General features: G+C 40.1%; 2 protein-coding genes across 2 annotated transcripts; both read right to left on the bottom strand.

Moving 5' to 3' along the window:
- Window positions 1-5,683: 5,683 nt before the first annotated feature.
- mal2 (mal, T cell differentiation protein 2) lies at window positions 5,684-9,290 on the bottom strand. Its single transcript, XM_083679238.1, has 4 exons — window positions 9,131-9,290; window positions 8,181-8,351; window positions 6,970-7,161; window positions 5,684-6,296 (listed from the first exon to the last, which is right to left on the bottom strand). The coding sequence occupies exons 1-4, from the start codon at window positions 9,251-9,253 to the stop codon at window positions 6,225-6,227; spliced, it is 558 nt and encodes a 185-aa protein (XP_083535364.1). The 5' UTR covers window positions 9,254-9,290; the 3' UTR covers window positions 5,684-6,224.
- A 3,094-nt stretch (window positions 9,291-12,384) lies between these two features.
- colec10 (collectin sub-family member 10 (C-type lectin)) lies at window positions 12,385-17,488 on the bottom strand (the record flags this gene model as incomplete). The annotated part of the gene is made up of 6 exons (XM_083679418.1): window positions 12,385-12,773; window positions 12,924-13,019; window positions 13,233-13,286; window positions 14,270-14,341; window positions 16,598-16,669; window positions 17,398-17,488. 6 exons carry the CDS (start codon window positions 17,486-17,488, stop codon window positions 12,385-12,387), a joined length of 774 nt encoding a protein of 257 aa, XP_083535544.1.
- Window positions 17,489-20,434: the final 2,946 nt, after the last annotated feature.

Below are 20,434 nucleotides of genomic sequence, written 5' to 3'. Positions count from 1 at the left end.
TTGCAATTAGGCATGGTATTTGCAATTGTGAACAACTTCCTGGCGTTCTGACACACACCAATCATTTGGTGACAGCCTCCTCGTTGACAGTGTTGAGGTGTGTTTAAGAAACCTGAGGTGTAGTTTAGGGCTGATCATACTAGGCTAACATTATTGTTCTAATTCTGTGGGTTAGAATGGATTCTGGTCAAGGTCTTTGTGACATTTGGAGCCGTTCACTAGGCTGCATGGCTGAGGAACTGAACAGTAAATCCGACTGCCGTAGCTCAGTGCCAAACATTTTATGGTCACAATTATTCATGCCAGTTTAAAAAGGGTGAAGAGGTAAACAATACTGTTATTAAAACAGACTTATTTGCTTCATTTAGATTTTCATGTGCAATTTGCAGTGTTTTTCCAAATGTTTTCAGCAGATTTAATGGGACCTGTTGATACCTGCTCGCTAGATGGGATAGTGGAACTTGAGGGCTTTTGCCAAAGCAGATGTTGGAATATTTCAGGAGAATCAAGTTTGAAATGTGACACTTGGCTTAATGTTCATGTGGATACATTTTTCAGTCAATTAGAGGATATCAAAACACCATGAAGCATTGGGTGATGTAAAGGAGGCAACTCTACAGTACACCCTTTCTCCGGGAAACATGCCAAACAATGCATGGGCACGCCTCTGACAGCCATCCTTCTTCTGGCACCAATGGAGAAGATTCTCAGGGGCCATCTGTCAGTCCAACTTCTAAACCATTACAACCAAGAAATGCAAACTTATTGACAAGGTCACTGGTAATGTACCAGCTAAGCTATGAATCTACAAGTTAACGGTTAGCATTTTACAGATCCTGAGACAGGGCAGTCAGTCAGGCAGTAATTGGGCTCTGTAACATGTCTAATGCCAAGCTTTACTTATCTTAACACTGTATGCCAGTGCCTTAAATGGTCTGTGAAACAAATAACACATAAAACCACAGCAATATTTCCAGTTTAATGTGACCCATATGATTCCTCTCTTTGTGGATTGTATCATCTTGGGTGTGATTCATCCAAGATTGTTTTTAAAACCAAAGTGCAAATTTGAGCACTTTCAGCATGATGTCTGATATGTTATTGGGAAATTATACAGAAATTAGAATGTAACAATGCATGTTTGTTGGTGTTGATGATATTTGTCCTACCTGTCTACCTGTCCTGCATCCACTACTTGTCCTGCATCCATGGTCTAACTTTCATGGTATGTTTCTTTACGTTTCCATACCATTTCATAAGTGTTGTTGAGTTCTTAAAGACTCAACCACTGCTGTTTTCATAGGAAAAAGGGGATAGAGAAAAGAAAAGAATTTGAAAAACAACTTGGAATAGCGGATGTGCTTGTCAAAGCAAGTCCAGTTGAATAATTTGAATAATTTGAATAGGTTTATGATGGAATAGTTTCTCTTGTGAAAGTACCATTTATTTCCAATCATTTGCTAGACCAGCTTTTAGACTTTTGAAATAACTGAATGGCACTTAACCCTGTGACATTGCTATTGGTTTCCATTATGTGTCCAGTTAGGAATTTGAATCACTGTTGATCCCCATTGCAAGATACACAATAGACATCCCAACTTTATGGGGCTAACTAAAGTATTGCAGATGTTTTAAAGGGCATGGATTTCAAGAGTTCAAGTCAGGCAGGATTGGGTTCACAAGGAGTTCAAAGGTCCTAAAATAGGTTCCTTGTACTGTTGATGCTACCCCCTTATTATGTCAAGAACATGGATGGCTCCATCCATAGCATGCCTCTGTGCCTCCCACACGTTTGTGTATTTACTTCTCCACAGATTCATATAAAGTCGAGTCCTCTCATAAATCAATTCCACCCCAGTAATATTTTACCAGTGGTTTAACAGCAATGACCACTACAAATCTCTCACCCTCTGTTTATTTTTAGATGGATCCTCAGACTGTGAAGTAAGCGATTCAGACAGACAGGTCTGTCTCTAATGGGTGGTTGTACACAATTGGTGTTTCCCCTCATAAACCAGTGTAGAAACATAGAATAAAAGACAACATAAGACCAGAGACCAGTAAAATGTATTGTAGGGCGAACTATTTGTTTTGGTTGAACAGGTTGAATAACTGTTATCATCATTGTGCTTTTCAATCTGACAATCTATCATTATCATATAAAATGTTATCTTGCATTTTCTATGGAAAAACACAATTCAACATAACTTAGAACAGCTTTATTTGAGAGAACACCATGTCTCCTCTCAGCATGCGACAGGTTTATGGAACGCTAGACTGGCTCTCATGCATTGAAGTTTGTTTTTAGTTCTTGTGGCGTGTAGAACTTAGCACATGGGTTGCAGGAGATTTTTATGAAAACAAAAACAAGCAAATGTATTGCTTAAATTTACCGATATTATTTTTAGCCACATGCCTGAGTACTAAAACAGAGCAGACCCAAGGAGGGATTGAATGGAAAGAAGGCAGACAAATAATTCTTCCATGGAATGGGATCAAAGCCTTTGAAATACCCTTCCCCAGCAAAGCAGACTCCTCTCAGCTGGGTTTATTTGGGAATCAAGGATGAGACTTCAAATAGAAGCAAAATGGAAAATGTCTCTTTGTCAGGTGGCTTAGTTTATATCAGTTTGTCAGATGGGTTAATTTATATTTATATAATTTAGAATTATTTGCTTGGTGAGCCCTTGTGACTGTTATAAAAGACATGCAAAAGACATTCAATGACTTTCTGTTGACAGAATCACATGCTCAAATGTTTGGCAATAACTTTATGCACTGGCTGCAGGATATTGGAAGCCATGGTTGTTTTCATAATAAGAAAGTGGTTACAGAGAAGTGAGGTCATCTTTATACATTTTACTGCTTATGGTTTGCAGAGATGTTCCCTCATAAATATTTAGAGGTTCTAAAACATAAGAGAGAACAGGTGCTAGCTGAGCTGCCCCATGATCATTTCTCAAATGTTAGTCTTTGATAAAGTCAATAGCTTTTTAATCATTGGCCAAAACTATTGGTCACTCTGGACACTGTCATACTTTATGAGGGAGAGAGCTTTGGGGCTTTGTGCCAGTTCCAGTCAGCAGTGTGAACAGCAGCCACTTGTTCTCTGAGTGGGCATCCTGTTCTTCTCAGGAATTGGTGTCTTCTGGTTCCAAAGAGGCTGCTGCAGCTTCCTGGCACTTTGAGATTATTTGTCTCTTTGAGGATCAGATTCTTGGTGCTCAGCAAAGGCCAAATGACTTGACATCTCTGCACAGAACCTGGTCTCTGGTCTCTTCATATTGATGGGTTTCACCCAGTTTACACCTTTCAGCTCAGTGATGAATCGTTGTTGCTGTGATTGAATTGATGATGATGATGTTTGCCACCTTTCAAACAATGCTCGAAACAGATAGACCGAGTTGCTGATGGGAAGGGAACAGTATTGTCACTAAGTTTTTGAGATGCAACATTGATTTATGATCCAATGGGCTACTGTAGAGTGCTACTGTAAAGAGCTAACAACCACAAACAACATTTTGTTTACAAGTGCTGTTATGAATAGTGTCAAAATACAATTTAATCCAATGTGGTAATTTAATAGCCTCTGCATAGTTTTGTATATTTTCTTCCTTTTTTTGTACACTTTTCCATGTATTGTAGACGTAGAGTACTGTAGTTGAGCAAGCCTATATATTTCTGCATTTAATGGAAAAGACGACTCTAGACATTTTCCATGTACCTTCCTAAATCAGATTTGGCATGTAATGCTAGATTGCTAACCCACTTGTAAATGTTTCCGCCTTTCAAGATCGATATGTTTATTACAATGTAAACACAATGCTACTGTTGACCTACAAGTAAGACTATTTTCACTGAAAAATTTTAACCTTTAACTTAACATCAAGTTAAAAGAATACTTGTATGCATAGCAACTGTGATGATTTTAGAAGAACTATTATAGATTTACCTTTTTTTTTGGAATTTTGCACAAGGGTGTAAAAATGCAGTGTGACGCACCGAAGTCCAGCCTCATGTTTGTATGTCTACTGTCCAGTATTAGGAGAAGAACGGTCAGAAGCGTTTGATGAAGCTGAACCCTGGAAACCAGGCTCATTGACCTGAGTCGATAGAATGTGGTACCTTTACAATGGTAAAGTTATAGGTCCTGTGAACTACATTTTGCCCTTTGGCTATTGACCCGGAATGCTGGGCTCTCCTAGGAGAAGGCCAATAACGTACCCCACCAAGTAGAAATGTGTTTTTCAGGGTTACAATTTACTGCACTGCCTTATATGATGTTTACTCAGCATCCTCTTCTTGTGGCAAAGAAAAAGGAAGGTGGGGAAAAAGAGAGGATTTATTGGGACGTCGTCTGCTCCGGGAAGTTCTGGTGCCATGTCCTCTATAAATTACCCAATACAGAACTGCCACTGATGTTCTTGGCAATTCTGAGATTCCGGAAAGAAATACAGCACAGTGGTCTAGTCTTTGTTTTGATGTAGTTGTTGGAATTGAGGGGTGCCTTGCCAAAACCAATGTTCAGGATCATTTTGAAGAAAAAGTAATCATGTGAAATGACATGGAAATAGCCGTAGTCTTGGTCAGGGCAGAGGGGGGAAGAACAGTGGACAATACTTAGTGGTGCATGAAACATTTTTCCATGGAATTATGGGTCAATAGCCAGCAATGTGTCTTCTTCCTGGTGCCAGAGGCGCCAGAGTTTTAAAGCAGACAGCTGAGTGTGTCTATAGTAACATCACGCCTCACACTGTCTGTTCCCTCAGCAGCAGTCCAGACACAATCTGGATTCACATATAAGTTTGAGAGCTCTGCCAAAATGCAGATCGATGTTTCATCCAAAGGAATTGCATGAATGATTACCGTTCCTTAAGTTAAATAAACCAGTTTTATCATTGACATTTAATACTCAAATTGCAAACTCTTCTCCATAGTAAACTCTGATATTTTCTCATTTAAAATGAATCAGGGCTTTTGGTGTTATAGTGTTATATACTGTGCATTAGGTCAAGGAGCATAACCACCACTTCAGCAGACCATGAAGGATTATGACAGAAATGGGACAAACCCATTGGCTAATAACCTCACACATGTGAAAGGGTACAGGGAAAGGGCTTGCTGGGTCAGAGAAGCAAGACAGGTCAAAAGGGTTGTGTTAAAATTGACAACACACTGTCAGTGCCATGGATTTCACATTTCTGAGAGTTTCCAAAGATTTCCCTTAAGGTTGGGATATTTCCTCCACGTGTAGCGGAAAACATCTAGTGCACCTTGTTCCAAGATTCAGGGTTAATATCTCTGATATGGAGCCCTGGAATTTCACTGCAGATCATTTAAATACTGTACATAATGCATTCTCAGGCATTAACCTGAGAGTTGTCGGATTATCACTGATTGATTAGTGTATTATTCCCTTGTGGTATAAAATAATGACTTAAATGGTGAATTTGAGGACTGTTTTATCTGAGATAATCTCAGCATCAAACTTCTGAAGATATTAATCGACTGATAACAAAGACACCAATATATTTAGATTCTGGAAAATTGACTTTGACTCAGTTGAATATTCAGCTGATATTCAGCTGGCCAATATCTTTCCCTCTCAAAACAGTGAGAATAGTGCCATCCTCTGGTGCAGCCCTGTAACCAAACCCAAACAGTCCAAATACAGATCAACAAGGTAAGAAAACTGTTAGTTTATTTGTAAAAAATAAAAATGGCAAAAATACACATCAACATAGATTCCAAAAAGGCTCTACACTCGTTATTTGTTTTAGTGATACATTTACTACAAGTATGTTGACATTAATTTGAGGAGAAACTTGAGCTATATCATTATGCTTGTCATTCAGTTAGGCTTCTCCTAATCCAGGGTTTGGCTATTTGACAATACTGTAGGAATAAAACACTAATAAATACAATCTACAATAATCATCAGTCAATTATATCAGTAAATTAAATACGGCCCACAGAAATTTAGGACAAATCAATGAAATAAAACAGCAGGTAACAGTGCCAGATGTAGTTACAAGAGAGATACTCAATAGTCTTTTCTCAATCTCAAAAGAAATCAAAACTTGATGCAAATATCATAACAGTTCTCCTTGAATAATTGTGTTAAAACATGTAATAAACAGACAATGTGCTCGACCAAAACATTCTGAACAGTACGACTTAAGTTTGAAGTGTAATAATGTCACTGTGTTTTGTCTCCCTCCGCATCACATGCTCCATCTCTTGAAGCCCATGAGCATGCTGCAGGCGTAGCAGAGTGTCGCCACAAATGCAAATATCTAGAATAGAATTATAAAGACAACAGTTACCACACGATAAGGAGGGGGTGCAACTTGATTTATTAAACATTGAAATTACCACACATTTGTAGACAATGGAAGATAATGCTACTGTGTATGTTCTCTATAGAAGGAACGAAGGAAGGGTGCATTTTGAAAAGTTTTCAAACAGGTTCTGAGTGAGAACTTTTCATGGCTGACCCTTTGTTCATGTGCTCTAGTCTAGAGCACTGTACAGTATGACCTTCAGAGACAGGTTGGGAAAGTAAATCCCTGCTAAAACCGCCTATGTGCTCCTCAAATTTCCTAAAGGCCTGTAATAGGCTCTGTTGTACAAATGGGCTGATAGATAAGGATTTAGTGTTCTGTTCTAAAGATGGCTGTGTAGCTATCAATACACAGTACAACTCAGGCTGCTGTGAGGTCAAAGTACAACTTCCGTTCATGTTTTAATAAGGAAAAGTTTAACATTTAAACATTGACAAAAGTAAGACATTGATCCAAAAACATCACAAGGTTACTGTATATCAGTGACCATCATAGTTGTATTTTTTAAAACAGACATTTAATGTATAGGCTTCACTTACACTGTTTTAAGCCATGGAAGTTGAATACAAATGTACATCTTTACCCTAAAAATTGACAACTTGAATTGAATTTGAACTGAACTTACCGTCGCTGCCACATTAATACTGTATTGTCGATCATCTAGGAAAGTGATTATATTCCCATGTGGCCTGGTTATGCACCCTTGGGTGCCATTAGTAATTGGCCATGTAACCCCCCCATTTGCAGATGTTGTGGCAGCCTCAAGCACAAAGGCACCAAAATAGAGAAGCAGTGCTATGAAGTGGTAGACCACATCCTGCAATAAGGATAAAAAAACAAGTATTATAAATGAGTTGTAAACAATTCTTATACTGCATGATATCAAAATAAATCACTTTTGTTTATCTAATTTCATGCTACAGTTGCACATTGCTCTGCAAACATCTTGTTCACCATGTTATGGACTACAGGATCCAGTTCCTGTTTTAAAAAGTCACCCTTCTTTGATTCAGCTTTATCTGAGGACTCTGGACAGTCAATTTACATTGTAAAAAGAGAGAAAGGGGTTAATGACAAACTGTGTTGACAATGGGGGCCTGGGCCCACAGACTTGCCATTGTGGTGTGTGAGCTCACTATCTCACTCATTGTCCATGAGACTACAACACATGTACGGTTTCATTTGCGAGAAGAGCTGGAGCCTTGTGGCTTGTGCCTTGTGTGTAGCTTATAGGCAGCCCTTCAAGTCACCTCTAGTATGGCCAGTCATTAGTAATTATTGTGTATTTAAGCAAGGCAGGATGTTCATACATGTGGAAAAAGAATACGAGTATCAATAATGGTCATAAAGTAGACATTACGCAGCAGCAGCAGCAGCAGTGCTGGGACCAGGGCCAATGTAAGGACTGGCACAACACTGGGGATGGGCCAGTTTAGATGAGTAAGGCCTGTATTATAGTGTACAGCCGCTTTGTTTCTTGTCTGACTAGTAGAGCTAGCACTCCAGGGACAGTGTTTATGGTCAGTTTCAGGTTTAGACACCTACATAAGGAAGAGGTGCTGTGGGTGTGTGTGTGTGTGTGCGTGTGCATGTGCGTGTGCGTGTGCATGTGCATGTGCATGTGTGTGTTATTTGACACTTTTAGTTTGGACTTCAATGTACTGTCATTTTGAAAATCACAGAGCAGGATTGTTCTTAACTTGCAATGCAGTGAATGGCATATCCTTTTCGGAGTTTGGGAAAAAAAGCATTTGAATGGGACTACTACTTGTTAAGAGCACATAATGACATAATTATAGGGGCCTGTGACTGTTATCATTAATTAGATAGACTCACCAGAAAATTCCAGTCAGTGTTGATTCTGTCAGCAAAGCCTGTGAGAAACGCAATGAGGTATGTTGTGGAGAAGACAAACATGGTGACAGAGACAAACATCACCCAACCCTGCAACAAGGGCACTGGCACATTGGAAGAGGCCACCAGAATCCATACTAGCCCTCCGAAAATCTGTAATAAAAGAATAACGTTCTTGTTTCACAAGTTACCATATTCAAAGCAACTGATTTGTGTGACATTTATAATGGCTTAGCAACATTTGCATAGCTTTGTGCTTGAAGACCTGAGTAGACCTGAGATGAACTCCTGCAGTAGTAGTAGAGAAGTAATATGATAAAGGAATATTGCAGAAACTGGACAGAGTATTGTGTACTGTTGGCCATCTCTTATAGGTCTACATAAGAAACGTGATTGAGTGCTAGAGTAGAATTGATCTTTATGAAAGACACCTAGGCCTGATATGAAACGGGAGAGAGACAAGCTTACTCATTGCATTATTCATTGACATCGGTTACTACTGTCCATTTTGCTGGAGACATTTTTTATTTACAGGCTATTGTCTTTTACAATGACACATTAAAAATGAGTAGACCTACAACGGGTTCTGTATCACAATATCAGATACAATAATTTGCACATGAGGGAGTTGCCCCTATGCCGTTAGGAAAAGCGGCCAGATAATTGTCAGACATGATGACATTCCTATACAAGGCGACTTGGCGCGTCCTGATCCAGCCGGACCAGTTACTCACGCTAACTATGACAAAGCAAATTCTTCAATATAAACGAACTAAAGAAAAGCTATATTCTCCCGAATTTTACCGGCCATGACAGCAGTTTCTCGAGTCCCGATTAGGCTACTTCGGTCAGACAGGTGCAGCGAAGTTCGTAGGCTACAACTACTGATTTAGCTATTTGCTTACATTCGTTAGAAATAGAGTAACACTCACAATTTCCAAGCAAACTAGAGCCCCTGAGTACGTCCTCAGTATATCAAGTCCTAATGGCAGAGATATCGTTGGCGCTGGAAACGAAGTTGCAGCAATCGCCGCAGGACTTGGTGGCTCCGACATCCTCTCCGCGCATAGAAGGTGTAGTTAAACAAAGAACACCAACGAAACAGGAAAATTCTTCAGGAGTCATGTGCCCTCAAACTGGTCCGACAGGTACACCGCCACTCCCTTTACTTTCTCCAACTGCTCATGAAGCAATTACGTCTGTGTCGCAGATTAATTTATCATTGAGTGCGCCAGCCACTGAAAGTAATGAGATACTGCAGTAGGCTATTGATTCCGTATTGAAAACCACTAACATCTACATGCAGTGGTTAATGTACTGATTAACCTACACAGCCCAGTCAAAAGTAAATATTAGCCTACCTCAGGAGGAAATTCCAAGGTGATAGATTGGCAGGATAGTGCAGCTGTGATTTGCAAACTGAAATAGCTTCATGGTGTAGGCCTAGGTAAATAATTGTACAAGTTACCCAATGTTTATTCAATAACCATGACCTACAGATCAGTGTCTGCAAGATAGCCTACACCTGCAATCATATTGTTTGAATTTAGAAGAACATGAGTCTGTCAATTATATTGGTTGACAAGTTGACAACAATATGAGGAGAATAGTTAGGCCCTCTTTTATGAAATTAAGATGGTGGGATTTTCTCAGCCCCACCAGGTTAATGTTTACCTTAATGTGTAGATAGGCTGAGCTAGTCTACTGTTTACATAACCTAATGTGTATGCTGTTAACAACTTTATACAGAGTTGGTCAAATGTAGGACTGTAGTGTGTTCTTTTGGTCAAACTCTTTTGATCAAACTCTTCTCACTGTTTCAGAGAGAGTACATCAGTCTTATAGTTGAGGTATAAATGATCAACTCGTGTGAAATTGGACATTGATGTATTTTAGTAATTATGCACTACTAAGAAATGCATCCGATTACAGTATACAGTATATATTCCGATAACAGTACTGTATATGCCTAAATGTAAATGGACAACATTAAATGTTTGACATTGTCTGATCATCCTTTATTAAAATAACTTCTGAAGAACTTCTGAAGAAATTAGCAATTAAAATGAGGTGGTTCATTTTATACTTTAATGATGTTTATTTCTTGAGGAAAATGCTTCATACCGTATGCCCTCTTAGAAATCAAAGATTTAAATTTCAAAGATGATTCACTCTTTCGTCACTAACTATCTCACCTATTACCTAACAAGTTGACTATATTTCAATGTGCTTTGTCAAAAAACACAGGTGTTTCTGTATATACAGTAGGTGAAAAGTACTGCTGTTTTTTTTTATCTTGTTGTAAATAATCTCCACTCCAGCAGCCTTGGACTCCCATAGGAATGCAGTGACATCACAGCAGCGTGGCAGAAGCTTCTCTGTTCTTAATTGTACTTTTCTCAGTACTCAAATACACTACATTCAATCAAGAGAACAATAATAGATAGATAAATAAAAAGTGAAACAAATGCATAGTCAGTAAAAACAACAATACAAATAGTTAAAGATTAAAAGCAAAGTTAAAAATATGGGTTTTGAGGGATCGTTTGAAGGCGTGCTGGATTTTTTGAGTGGGGACTGCAGCGGAGAAAGCCCAGTCCCCACAGGTGTTTAGTCCTGATGATGGGAACAAGGAGGTTGGCATCAGCTGACCAGAGACTGCAGGTAGGGGTGTGCTGGAGGAGGAGGTCAGAGAGGTAGGAGGGTGCCATGTTGTTGAGGGCTAGGTAGGTGGTGAGGAGAATCTTAAACTGAAACTTTGGGCCAACAAGTATGATTTCTGATTTGTTGCAGTTCAGTTTGAGGAATTGCATTGCATCCAAGACTTGTCAGCAGGACAGTTAGCAAGGGTGGAGTGGGTTGCTGGAGTGATAGTTTTGGTGGTGAGGTACAGCTGAGTATTGTCGGCATAGCAATGGAATTGGAGACCATGGCGCCGGAAAATCTGTCTTGAGAGGGAGCACATACAGGATGAAGAGGAGAGGACCAAGCACCGAACCTTGGGTGACGGTGGCTGTGTTGGACTTGCAGTTGTTGATGGAGATATAGTGACTTCTGTCAGAGAGGTAGGAGGTGAACTAGTTCAGAGTAGTACCGGTAATGCCAAGGCAGGACTCAAGGTGAGTGGTGAGGATTGAATGGTCGATGCTGTCAAAAGCGGCACTGAGTTCACAGAGGATGAGGATGCTGAGGGATCTGGTGTCATCTGGGAAGCGATAACTTGTTCCTATAATTTAGACAGGAAAGGGAGGTTTGAGATGGGTCTATAGTTTTTGGGGCTTTCCGGGTCTAATCAAGGTTTTTTAAGTATGGGGGTGACAGTAGCAAGCCTTAGAGCAAGGGGGACATTACCAGTTGAGAGGGAGGAGTTGACAGCTTTGATGATCAGTGGACTGATTGTATGGAGGCAGGTTTTTACCAAGGTGGATGGAATTGGGTCCAGGACACAGGTTGAGGTCTTCATGCCTGCAACCACCTTTGCAAGGTCAGAGGTGGTAATTTCAGAGAAACTGGAGAAGGAACTGTTTGTAAGAGAGATGTCCGAGTCTTGCTCAGATGAGGCAGAGGAGGTGGCCAGCTAGTTATAGATTTTGTCAATCTTGGTTTGAAAGAATGACAAAAACAAGTTGCATTTGTCAGTGGTGATGAGTAAAAGAGACTGTCTATTGGTTTGAGGAGTTTGTTAATAGTGCTGAATAGTACTCTGGGATTACCACAACTGGACTGAATGATATCAGAGTAGTAGGAGGAGCGGGCACTTTGGAAAGCATCTCTGTACAGCTGCTGGTGTTGTTTGTAGGCCTCAGCATGCACAGTGAGACAGGTTTTCTTGAAGAGCCACTCAAGTTGACTTCTAGATTTGAGTTGACGCAGCTCAGGGGTGTACCAGGGGGCGGAGTGAGTGAATGGCACTGACCTGGTCTTCGTGGGGGCTCAGGAGTATGTGACTGACACTGACCTGGTCTTCGGCTAGTTGATCTAGGCAGGTGGACAGAGTGTTGTTGTAGAACTTCACTAGTTCTGTAGGGGAGTCTGACTCAGTTGGGGGAGGGGAGTTAGAGATGGACTCAGAGATGGAGGCAGAGAGAGAGTCAGTATTGATGGCCTTGAGGTTCGGAATTTGATGGTGCGTTTCTGCTTTGGGTCAGGAGAGGGGATATCAACATCAAAGAGAATGGCTTGGTGGTCAGTGGTTCTTCATGAACTCACACACATAGTACATGGTGATGTCACACTCCACTCGGTTCCAGGTGCCGGTGCTGACCATCTCCACACAGCTGGCATTGGCAGAGGGGCTGCTTGGCTCCCCCAGGCCCCAGGCTGTGTAGTTCTGCAGGGGGGACGCGTCTGCATACACATGGCCTCTTTCCTGATCCAGAGTCTGCAGTCCAATGAACACGCGAGTGAGGCCAGCCTGGTTGACGTAGTCTGCAATCAGGCTGTTGGTGTCCCCGCTTTTGGGCATGGCGAGCATCCCCCCTCTCAACTTGCAATTCATTAGAGCCTCTCTGTATCTCCTGGCTTCTTTTACAAGCAGGTAGAATTTGTCCTTGTTTTCTTTGATGCCTAGAATGACTGAACATTACATAAATCATTTTTACGATTACGAAACAAAATCATAGTTCCCCATCTGGTCAAACATTGTAAAACAAGTTGAAAACACCAATCATCTGGGGCTGCAATAATGCACCTTTATAATTTATACAAAAATGCAATGACTCTTACCATGTTTTACAAACTTCACTGCATTCTTCAGCTTGCTGACATTGACTTCCAACTGCCCAACAACCTTCCTGTATCTCCCACAGTCACATGTGGTGCCTACAGCGTCACATGTGAATATGCATTTAGCCAGGTGCAAGACTACGGCTTATAATGAACATTATTCTACTTCAGGAAAACTTTTTTTGTCATTTATAATATTTATCACAAAAATAGCCTTCGATAGCCTCAATATTCTCTTTATATTTACTGTTTCTTAAATGATGACAGGTATATATTATCTCAAGTGATTTTTAAACATAGATGCTTTACCTGGTTTCCCCTTTAATCCAGTAGGTCCATCAGTTCCTGCTTCTCCATTGTCACCTACAATGAAAATATCTTAACTCATAAGCATTAGCATGCATCCATGGCCTTAGTACCTAGGCTTAACTGAATAGACCCTGCTTTGCTATGACAACTAATTGTAGTGAGAAGAAATCACCACTAGATGACAGCACTATACAATGCCTCACTTACTAGAGAAGAAAAGAGGTAGGAGGGTATTTTCAACATTTTGCTAGTGGATTTGCCCCCAATTGGCAGTTGCAAATTTAGGGGAAGTAAGTTGAGCCCAATACAAACACATGGGAGAAACAAAGGTGCAATACGGTTTTAAGTATAGACAATCTAATTCAAACGGTCTGAGACTGATTTAATCACTTCTCCATTGTATTTATTTAGAAGATTTAAATCAGTAATTTGGCAGCATTATAATTGTATGAAATATAATTGTATTAAATATTTAGGCTACATGACCCACTTAAAAACATTACCTGAATGATGCCTTAAAATAAGATTTTGGGATTATGGTTTTGTCTTTAACCTACAACATCATACTATGTACTGAGGTCAGGATTTCTGAGGTCCCTCTTAAAGCGTAATTGGTAGGACTTACCATGCCCTTGATTGGACTTGATAGTTTACTTACATATTACTTCAGGGAGAGTTACACTCTTACTTCAGGGAGAGTACATATGGTCGTGGTTTAGCTCTCAGTAAACATGTGCATTACACCTCAACATGACCCTTGCTTCCAAGCTAAGCCAAGCCCCTCATTCTCGATGATGGAATGATTCTACAGATGGAGGGATATAACTCCAGTCCAAGCTGAGGAGGTCATACAGGGAGGGAGAAAGAGATGATATACTCTGGAAATTCGTTTTTTGGAGAATACCCCTCTATGTAAACACACTTGATGAATGTTGCTCCCAGGTAGTTTGGGTTTGGCAGTTGTCTCAGATGCAGCTCGCCTTAATTTAAAGCAGTTTTCCTCTGGGGGATCATTCAGTATGATCACAGAGTAATACCTTTCTCTCCAACAGGACCCATCTTCCCCATTCGGCCTGCCTCTCCTTTACATCCCAGCTCCCCTGAAAACTCTGGATGAGAGAGAGCAGAATATTTGGTGAGCTGCACAATAAACAACAGTATCTTAAATGCTGCAAAAGGCAGGGAGTTATGATTAAGTGCATTTTTGTCCATTTCATTATTGTAGTTCATTTTGTATGGCAGTTACTGCAGTCTAGAAAGTCAGTGGGAAACTGCTGTGAGGACAGAGGCACTCTGCCAGGACCTGAATGAGTATTTCCTCAGGAAATATTCAGCTGCAAATGGATAGTATTAATAATAATAAATAACAAGTCTGTCTGATCCATGACCCATGTCACACACATGAAAAGTACTATGTCTCACCACCATGTACACGGTACCATCAGTTAGTAGTCTGATGGACTTTTAATTCTAGTTATTTTGTGCTGTTTTTCTCTAAAGGGTTATTTTTCCTGGGTGTGAGATATTATGGTTAAAGTTTTTCCAAATAAATGGAGCAGTTCAAGTATTTCAATCATCACGCCTCACATTCTGACTGAATGCTTGAATAATTGCAGTATTAAAACAGGCACCTAGAATAGGGAACATTTTTCAACACAGAACTTAATCATTTCTGGTGTTTGCTTACATATAAAGGATAGGCTGTTGGTGGAAAAGCTGTTTGATTTAGTCAGTGACAGTCATTTCTCCAGCCTATGCAGGTCTGATTAATGACATTTTCCCTGTGATAATGCCAGTTTAACCGTTCAAGATAACAGATATCACTACTCCCCTTTTATAATGGCCAACCCCGTTAACGACTCCAACACGACTTCCAGGTGCTGGGTAGTAACAGTTAGTAACAGTTCACAGTAAGCGTTTGCATCCCATTTGTGCAGTTATTTGTCTTATAGAAAGTGAATTGCTGTTTGGTGTCAGTCAATCTTTTCTTAGTCATCTATGAGGGGGAACTTTTCGTAAACTCACTTTGATGGTCAAGGACCCTCTTAAAGGGGCAATCTGGGATTCAAACAATAATAAAGTGTTCTGCCGGCCACTTTTTTTGGTAAACAGTTGAGGGATGGGGCTGGATAAATGTAACCACTGTCAAATTCATAGACAGAGCTATGGATGCAAGGACTGACCATTCATAAGATCAAAATTATAGTTTTAACCATGTTTTGAAGCTATACAGTGTTTGTTTACAACACTGAGTAAAACAAGCTTATATTTTGTGTTCTGATGTAACAAGTTGAACTAAGCTTGTGAAGTTATATTATTAAAGAATCAATGGCTTTATATCAATTATTTAAAAGTCCCAAAATGTATGTACCAATCCCAGATTGCCCTTTTAAAGCTTCATTAACATTTTAAAGAAAATCTTGACATTTCTTAGTGAATTATCATTGCAAATTCCATGTAAAAAAAAATGAACATAATGGCACTGAATCATCATAAAAATCATATTCATATTCAACCTAAAATATTATGTTAATTCATATAGTATACAAAACATACATACATCAAACCAAAATTATTGGTTTTGTAATGCAATTGTGGGTAAAGTGGGCCAAACTAAAGTTGAAAAGTTGAAGAAGCAGGATAAATTTTACTTTCTTTTTTTGGAAATGACTCAAACGATCCTGGCATTTCTCTCTCACTCCGATGATAGAAGTGTGTGTTTGTGAAAGAGGGGGGCGCCGTTCTATGATTGCCTTGTGAGCCCTGTGCGTAGTGTACCGAAAAAAACAAACAGCTGCCTGGAAGAGGCCAGCCAGAAACCAGTGCCTGCCTACCCACCTCGGAACACATATGGTGACGCCGCCACTATCCTCAGCAGCAATTAACACGTCTGCTTCCCTCTGACGTGACTTCCCTCAAGGAAAAGCGCACAGAGCTGTCTGGGCCAGGCTGACGGTGCACTCACTGCTGTGCCCAATTAGGGCTCACTTACTGCTGAGTCTAGAATACTGAAGGTTTATATAGTACTGTACTTACACTCAGATCTGGAGACTGACCCTGGTACTGTAGGAGTATACAGTGCAACATGTCTTAGTTCACTTAGATGTTTGTTTGAGTTTATTTAAGATCAAGACGTTGAAGCAAGATAAACCAGATAAACTACAGAAAGGTCATTTCTCAAACTCGAAGAAAAACAAATCGTTGTGGTTTTTAAAGTCTATGACTTGATAAAGTACAAACCGACAGACCTTTATAATATGCTTAGGCCTTCAAATCAAAAGATTTTTAGCAACTCTGGTTAACCTACTTCCCTTTTAATCTCTAAAAATGTCTTTTAATAACAAAACCAATAAATAGTCAGGAACCTGGCTGTCCTTGTGGGCCGGTCTTTCCCAGTCGTCCCTGGTCTCCCTCATCTCCCCCTTCACCTTGATCGCCTGTGGGAAGAGAGGACAGTCATTGCTGGAGGCTCCATCCACTCAAGCAGAACACACATGGACAGCACTGTTTGGGATGGGTCTAAACCAAATAAGCTCTTCTATAATGTAGCAGCTGTTTAAATACAGGCAGTCATAGTGGGGACTTCTTTGGCGCTTGCGAAAGCATGGAAAACAAAGTGAAACATTTCCTGGTGTTACAATTGTGAACATTTGCTGTCGTCATCCTTACATTCCCAAGAGGTTACTGTACCATATACAGTCAAAGGTGCTGATACCCAGACAGTGCTATCTTAATCCAACAACAGTACAATCATGTCAGCCTCTCCATGGATACACATGTTTTTCTTTTAGGCTATTACCCCAATAAAACATGGAGATGACTGCACACATGGTTATTGTTTTCATAACAGCAGGATGTCTATTAGAATACAAGCTACTGTTGTAGTAAAAAACTAAACAGCTACTGAGGCATACTCTCCGTTGACTGTGCATAGCGGGGGCCAGCAGACTTCAGATCATATCATTCTCTTGCTTCAAGTAATATCTTCGAGTATAGTATACATGTTTACTGTTACATGTGAAGTGTTGAACATACAACAATAGTTATGCAGTTTACAATTATTTCAAGCTCTATTCTCAAGCTCTCACAGAAAATGATAAAAATGAAGAAATGTGGAGGACCACCAACAGCTCATAGGAAAACAATGAAAGCTAATGACTGTTACCTTTTGATCCTGGTAGAATAGTGTTGGAACAGACCTCTGTAGCATAAACTTCATGGGATATGCTTGAAAGTGCACAAAGCAATAGTAGCATGCTGCTCAAATGTAGATGATCCATGTCTGGAGAGGATCCAGCGCAGTACTACCAGACTGAGAACTGTGTTATGCTTTGTTTACCAGACCTTATCACTTTGCTGTCATAGTGTCAAACAACATTATCCAGGGTATGCATTCTTTCTCTCCCTTGCATCTGGGACTCCTCTGTATGAGTGAATGTCCTTACATTTCCTGTATTTGTGTTGAGATGGTCAATTGAACTGAGATTAGATTGATTTTATTTTCATGTGTTGTCATTATGACTTTGATTGTATCTTTGTTGATGAGGTTGTGTCATGAGAGAGTACAGTATATGAACGTGCGTAGTACAGGGGTGGTAGTACGAGTGTCTTGAATTGGTAGAACAGCAAGAGCTCTACCCTGCCTGTTCAATCTACAGGTCATAATTAATTAAACATCTCAATGTTTTTTCACTGACATTGTCCATTGTCAGATAGCACAGCTCTGTCACTGACTGGAATATTCATGGTATTAGGTAGGGTATAATGTTGACTGTGCTTGCATCACAAGGAGTTTGAAAGTTCTCTTATCAATACCAAGGGAATACCCCATACGCCCTGTTAACCACAAATCAGGCAGTAGGAGTGGTCTTGGTGTGTTCCAGCTCATCCCCGTGGGTGTGGTGTCGTGGCCTCTTAATGATCAACCCCTCGATCCTCTGGAGACATTCTTGCATAATTGCATCCTCTTGTTCGACAACATGTGATGAAAAAATGCATGGATTACAGTGAGGTTTTGAGGAGTGGAATTCCCTCTGAGAAAAATGGTCTGCTGCGCCACATGTCTTGGCACAGCGAGAGTTTCCTCACCGACTGTTTCCTCTAATACGTTCAGCATAGCTCTTCATCAGTGTGATATGTTGTAGAGTTGTATGTCCCAATCTGTCTAAAGAGGAGGAGAGTGAGTATCTTTCCACTGACCTCTAATCTGGAGAAAGAGGCATGAAACCCTGTCTCTTAATCAGGCTGCAGCTCTCACTCTCTTAAAATATTTACTCTGCCGGGGTCTGGGAAAGTGCTGCTTGCCTAGTTTGTGTGCATCCTGCTGCACAGTATAAATAGTACTGGGAACAGACCTATTATCATGAGGGCTAATTGTTTACATGTGGTTTAATGGCAGCCCTTTCATTAAGCCTGTGAGTTGCTGCATGATGCACACTACTGGACTGAAGAGGTTGACTTGTTGGTAAGCCATGACGGACCACAAATTACTTACAGTACAGGACAATATCTGACTGCAAACTGAAATGTTTGGTTTTCCAGAGAACTGTTGTGGGAAATACAGATCCCTGTTGGAAAGCTGTGAGCCATGCAACAGATAATGATCAAATTCACACTTGTTTTTTATTATGATATTACTTCCAGAGAAATGTTCTCATGTTTCTCGCTCTCAGACATATGCCGAGAAATGTTACACTAGAATGATTGTATTATGCTCAGACTTCACATTATTGTTTGATTATACAAGGAATCAAATACCACAGTATCGTCATAGTGAGAGCTTTTCCGTGATTCAAGGACTATATCCTGTAAACAAATGTGAACCTATTTAACATATTATGCATACAGTACTGTATGCTGCTAGTACATTAAGGTCACTCCTGTAAAAAGTTAACCAGCTATTAAAATAAGGGGAGATAGTATGGTTGGTGTGGTCAATGTCATAGCAAATCACAGCCAGTCAAAACAACTAATGTCAGGTTATGATAGTTGTCCTGACAGATTGGAGTGGTCCTCTAAAATTTTGGTTAACTAATGAGCAGTGGTTTGATTGCATATACAGTAATATCATTTGATTTGTCAGTTTACAGGCAGTTTTCAATAATATGCTACGTCTAAGTATATATTTTCATACTTAGTTTTCATTAAAATTCTGCCTTATGCTGTCTATGAACTTAAAAAACAGTTTATATGCTGTGGTGAGCTGACTAAGGCTTTCTTTATCCCAGTTTTTCATATGGTGGCATTTGATCAAAACCTACCCGTAAGTGTGTGTGTGTGTGTGTGTGTGTGTGTGTGTGTGTGTGTGTGTGTGTGTGTGTGTGTGTGTGTGTGTGTGTGTGTGTGTGTGTGTGTGTATCTACAAAAATAACACTTGGGGAAGAATTGTGAAGAGCAGAAGCACCTTATCATGTTGATCTTTGTCTAAGGCCACATTTTAAATCATAGTGTCCTACTGTGCTGATGTAAGGGCTGATGTGTGCTGATGTAAGGGCTCATTTGCATCATTTGTCAAAAGCTTCCCGGAGAAAGTCCCTCGCTTTCTGCTTCCTTAACTAAAAATTGAAGACTCTCCCCATGAATTGAACCAATGTCATATCTGACGTATTTTTCCTTGAGGGCAATGCAGCATGTGGATACTAGGCGTTGTTAGACAGTTGGTGTGACTGTCTGGGGAAAGCTTTAGCTATGCATTTCACCAGAGGAGAAGAGGCCAGAGGAGTAATGTGGATGCATTACTGCACCATGGAAACGGACACAGTCTCTAACTGTAGCTCTCTGGACCATCTTCTCAGAAGGTCCTGACTGTGTAACGCTTGCTCAGGCAGCTGATGAGCTCTTTGACAGAGCAGCATTCAAGAGTTCTACTGAGAGGTTTTGATAGTAGTCATTTGAATTGTAGCGAATTGGTGGGTATAATTAAGTGCTTTTACTTTTAGTCCTTTGTAAATACATTATTTTGCCATTACAACATTTATATGCAATGTACAGTATGGTCTATTCATAGCATCTATTGTTGTCTATTGTTGTCATTCTGACAGTTGTCTGGCATAATCCCAAATTAAGTAATGATACACAATCAAGTGTGGGAATTTCACTGACACACACAATCATCTTATTGTCATTCTCAACTACTCAGCTCATCTGGCTGTCTCAGAAAGCAGCCTAATGAGCAAAAACACTCAGATCTCACTTTTTCATTC

This window comes from Argentina silus (genome assembly GCF_951799395.1).
Source record: "Argentina silus genome assembly, chromosome: 10".
Classification (NCBI taxonomy): Eukaryota; Metazoa; Chordata; class Actinopteri; order Argentiniformes; family Argentinidae; genus Argentina; species Argentina silus.
This window is presented reverse-complemented; position numbering and strand designations above follow the sequence as displayed.

Bases quoted from the DNA above. Each gene is read 5' to 3' on its own strand.
- mal2 (XM_083679238.1), bottom strand. From the start codon at position 9,253: ATGTCGGAGCCACCAAGTCCTGCGGCGATTGCTGCAACTTCGTTTCCA. The intron at 8,352-9,130 runs GTGAGTGTTACT...CTTTTATTACAG, and splicing joins CTCTAGTTTGCTTGGAAATT to ATTTTCGGAGGGCTAGTATG. The intron at 6,297-6,969 runs GTAAGTTCAGTT...ATTCTATTCTAG, and splicing joins GTATTAATGTGGCAGCGACG to ATATTTGCATTTGTGGCGAC.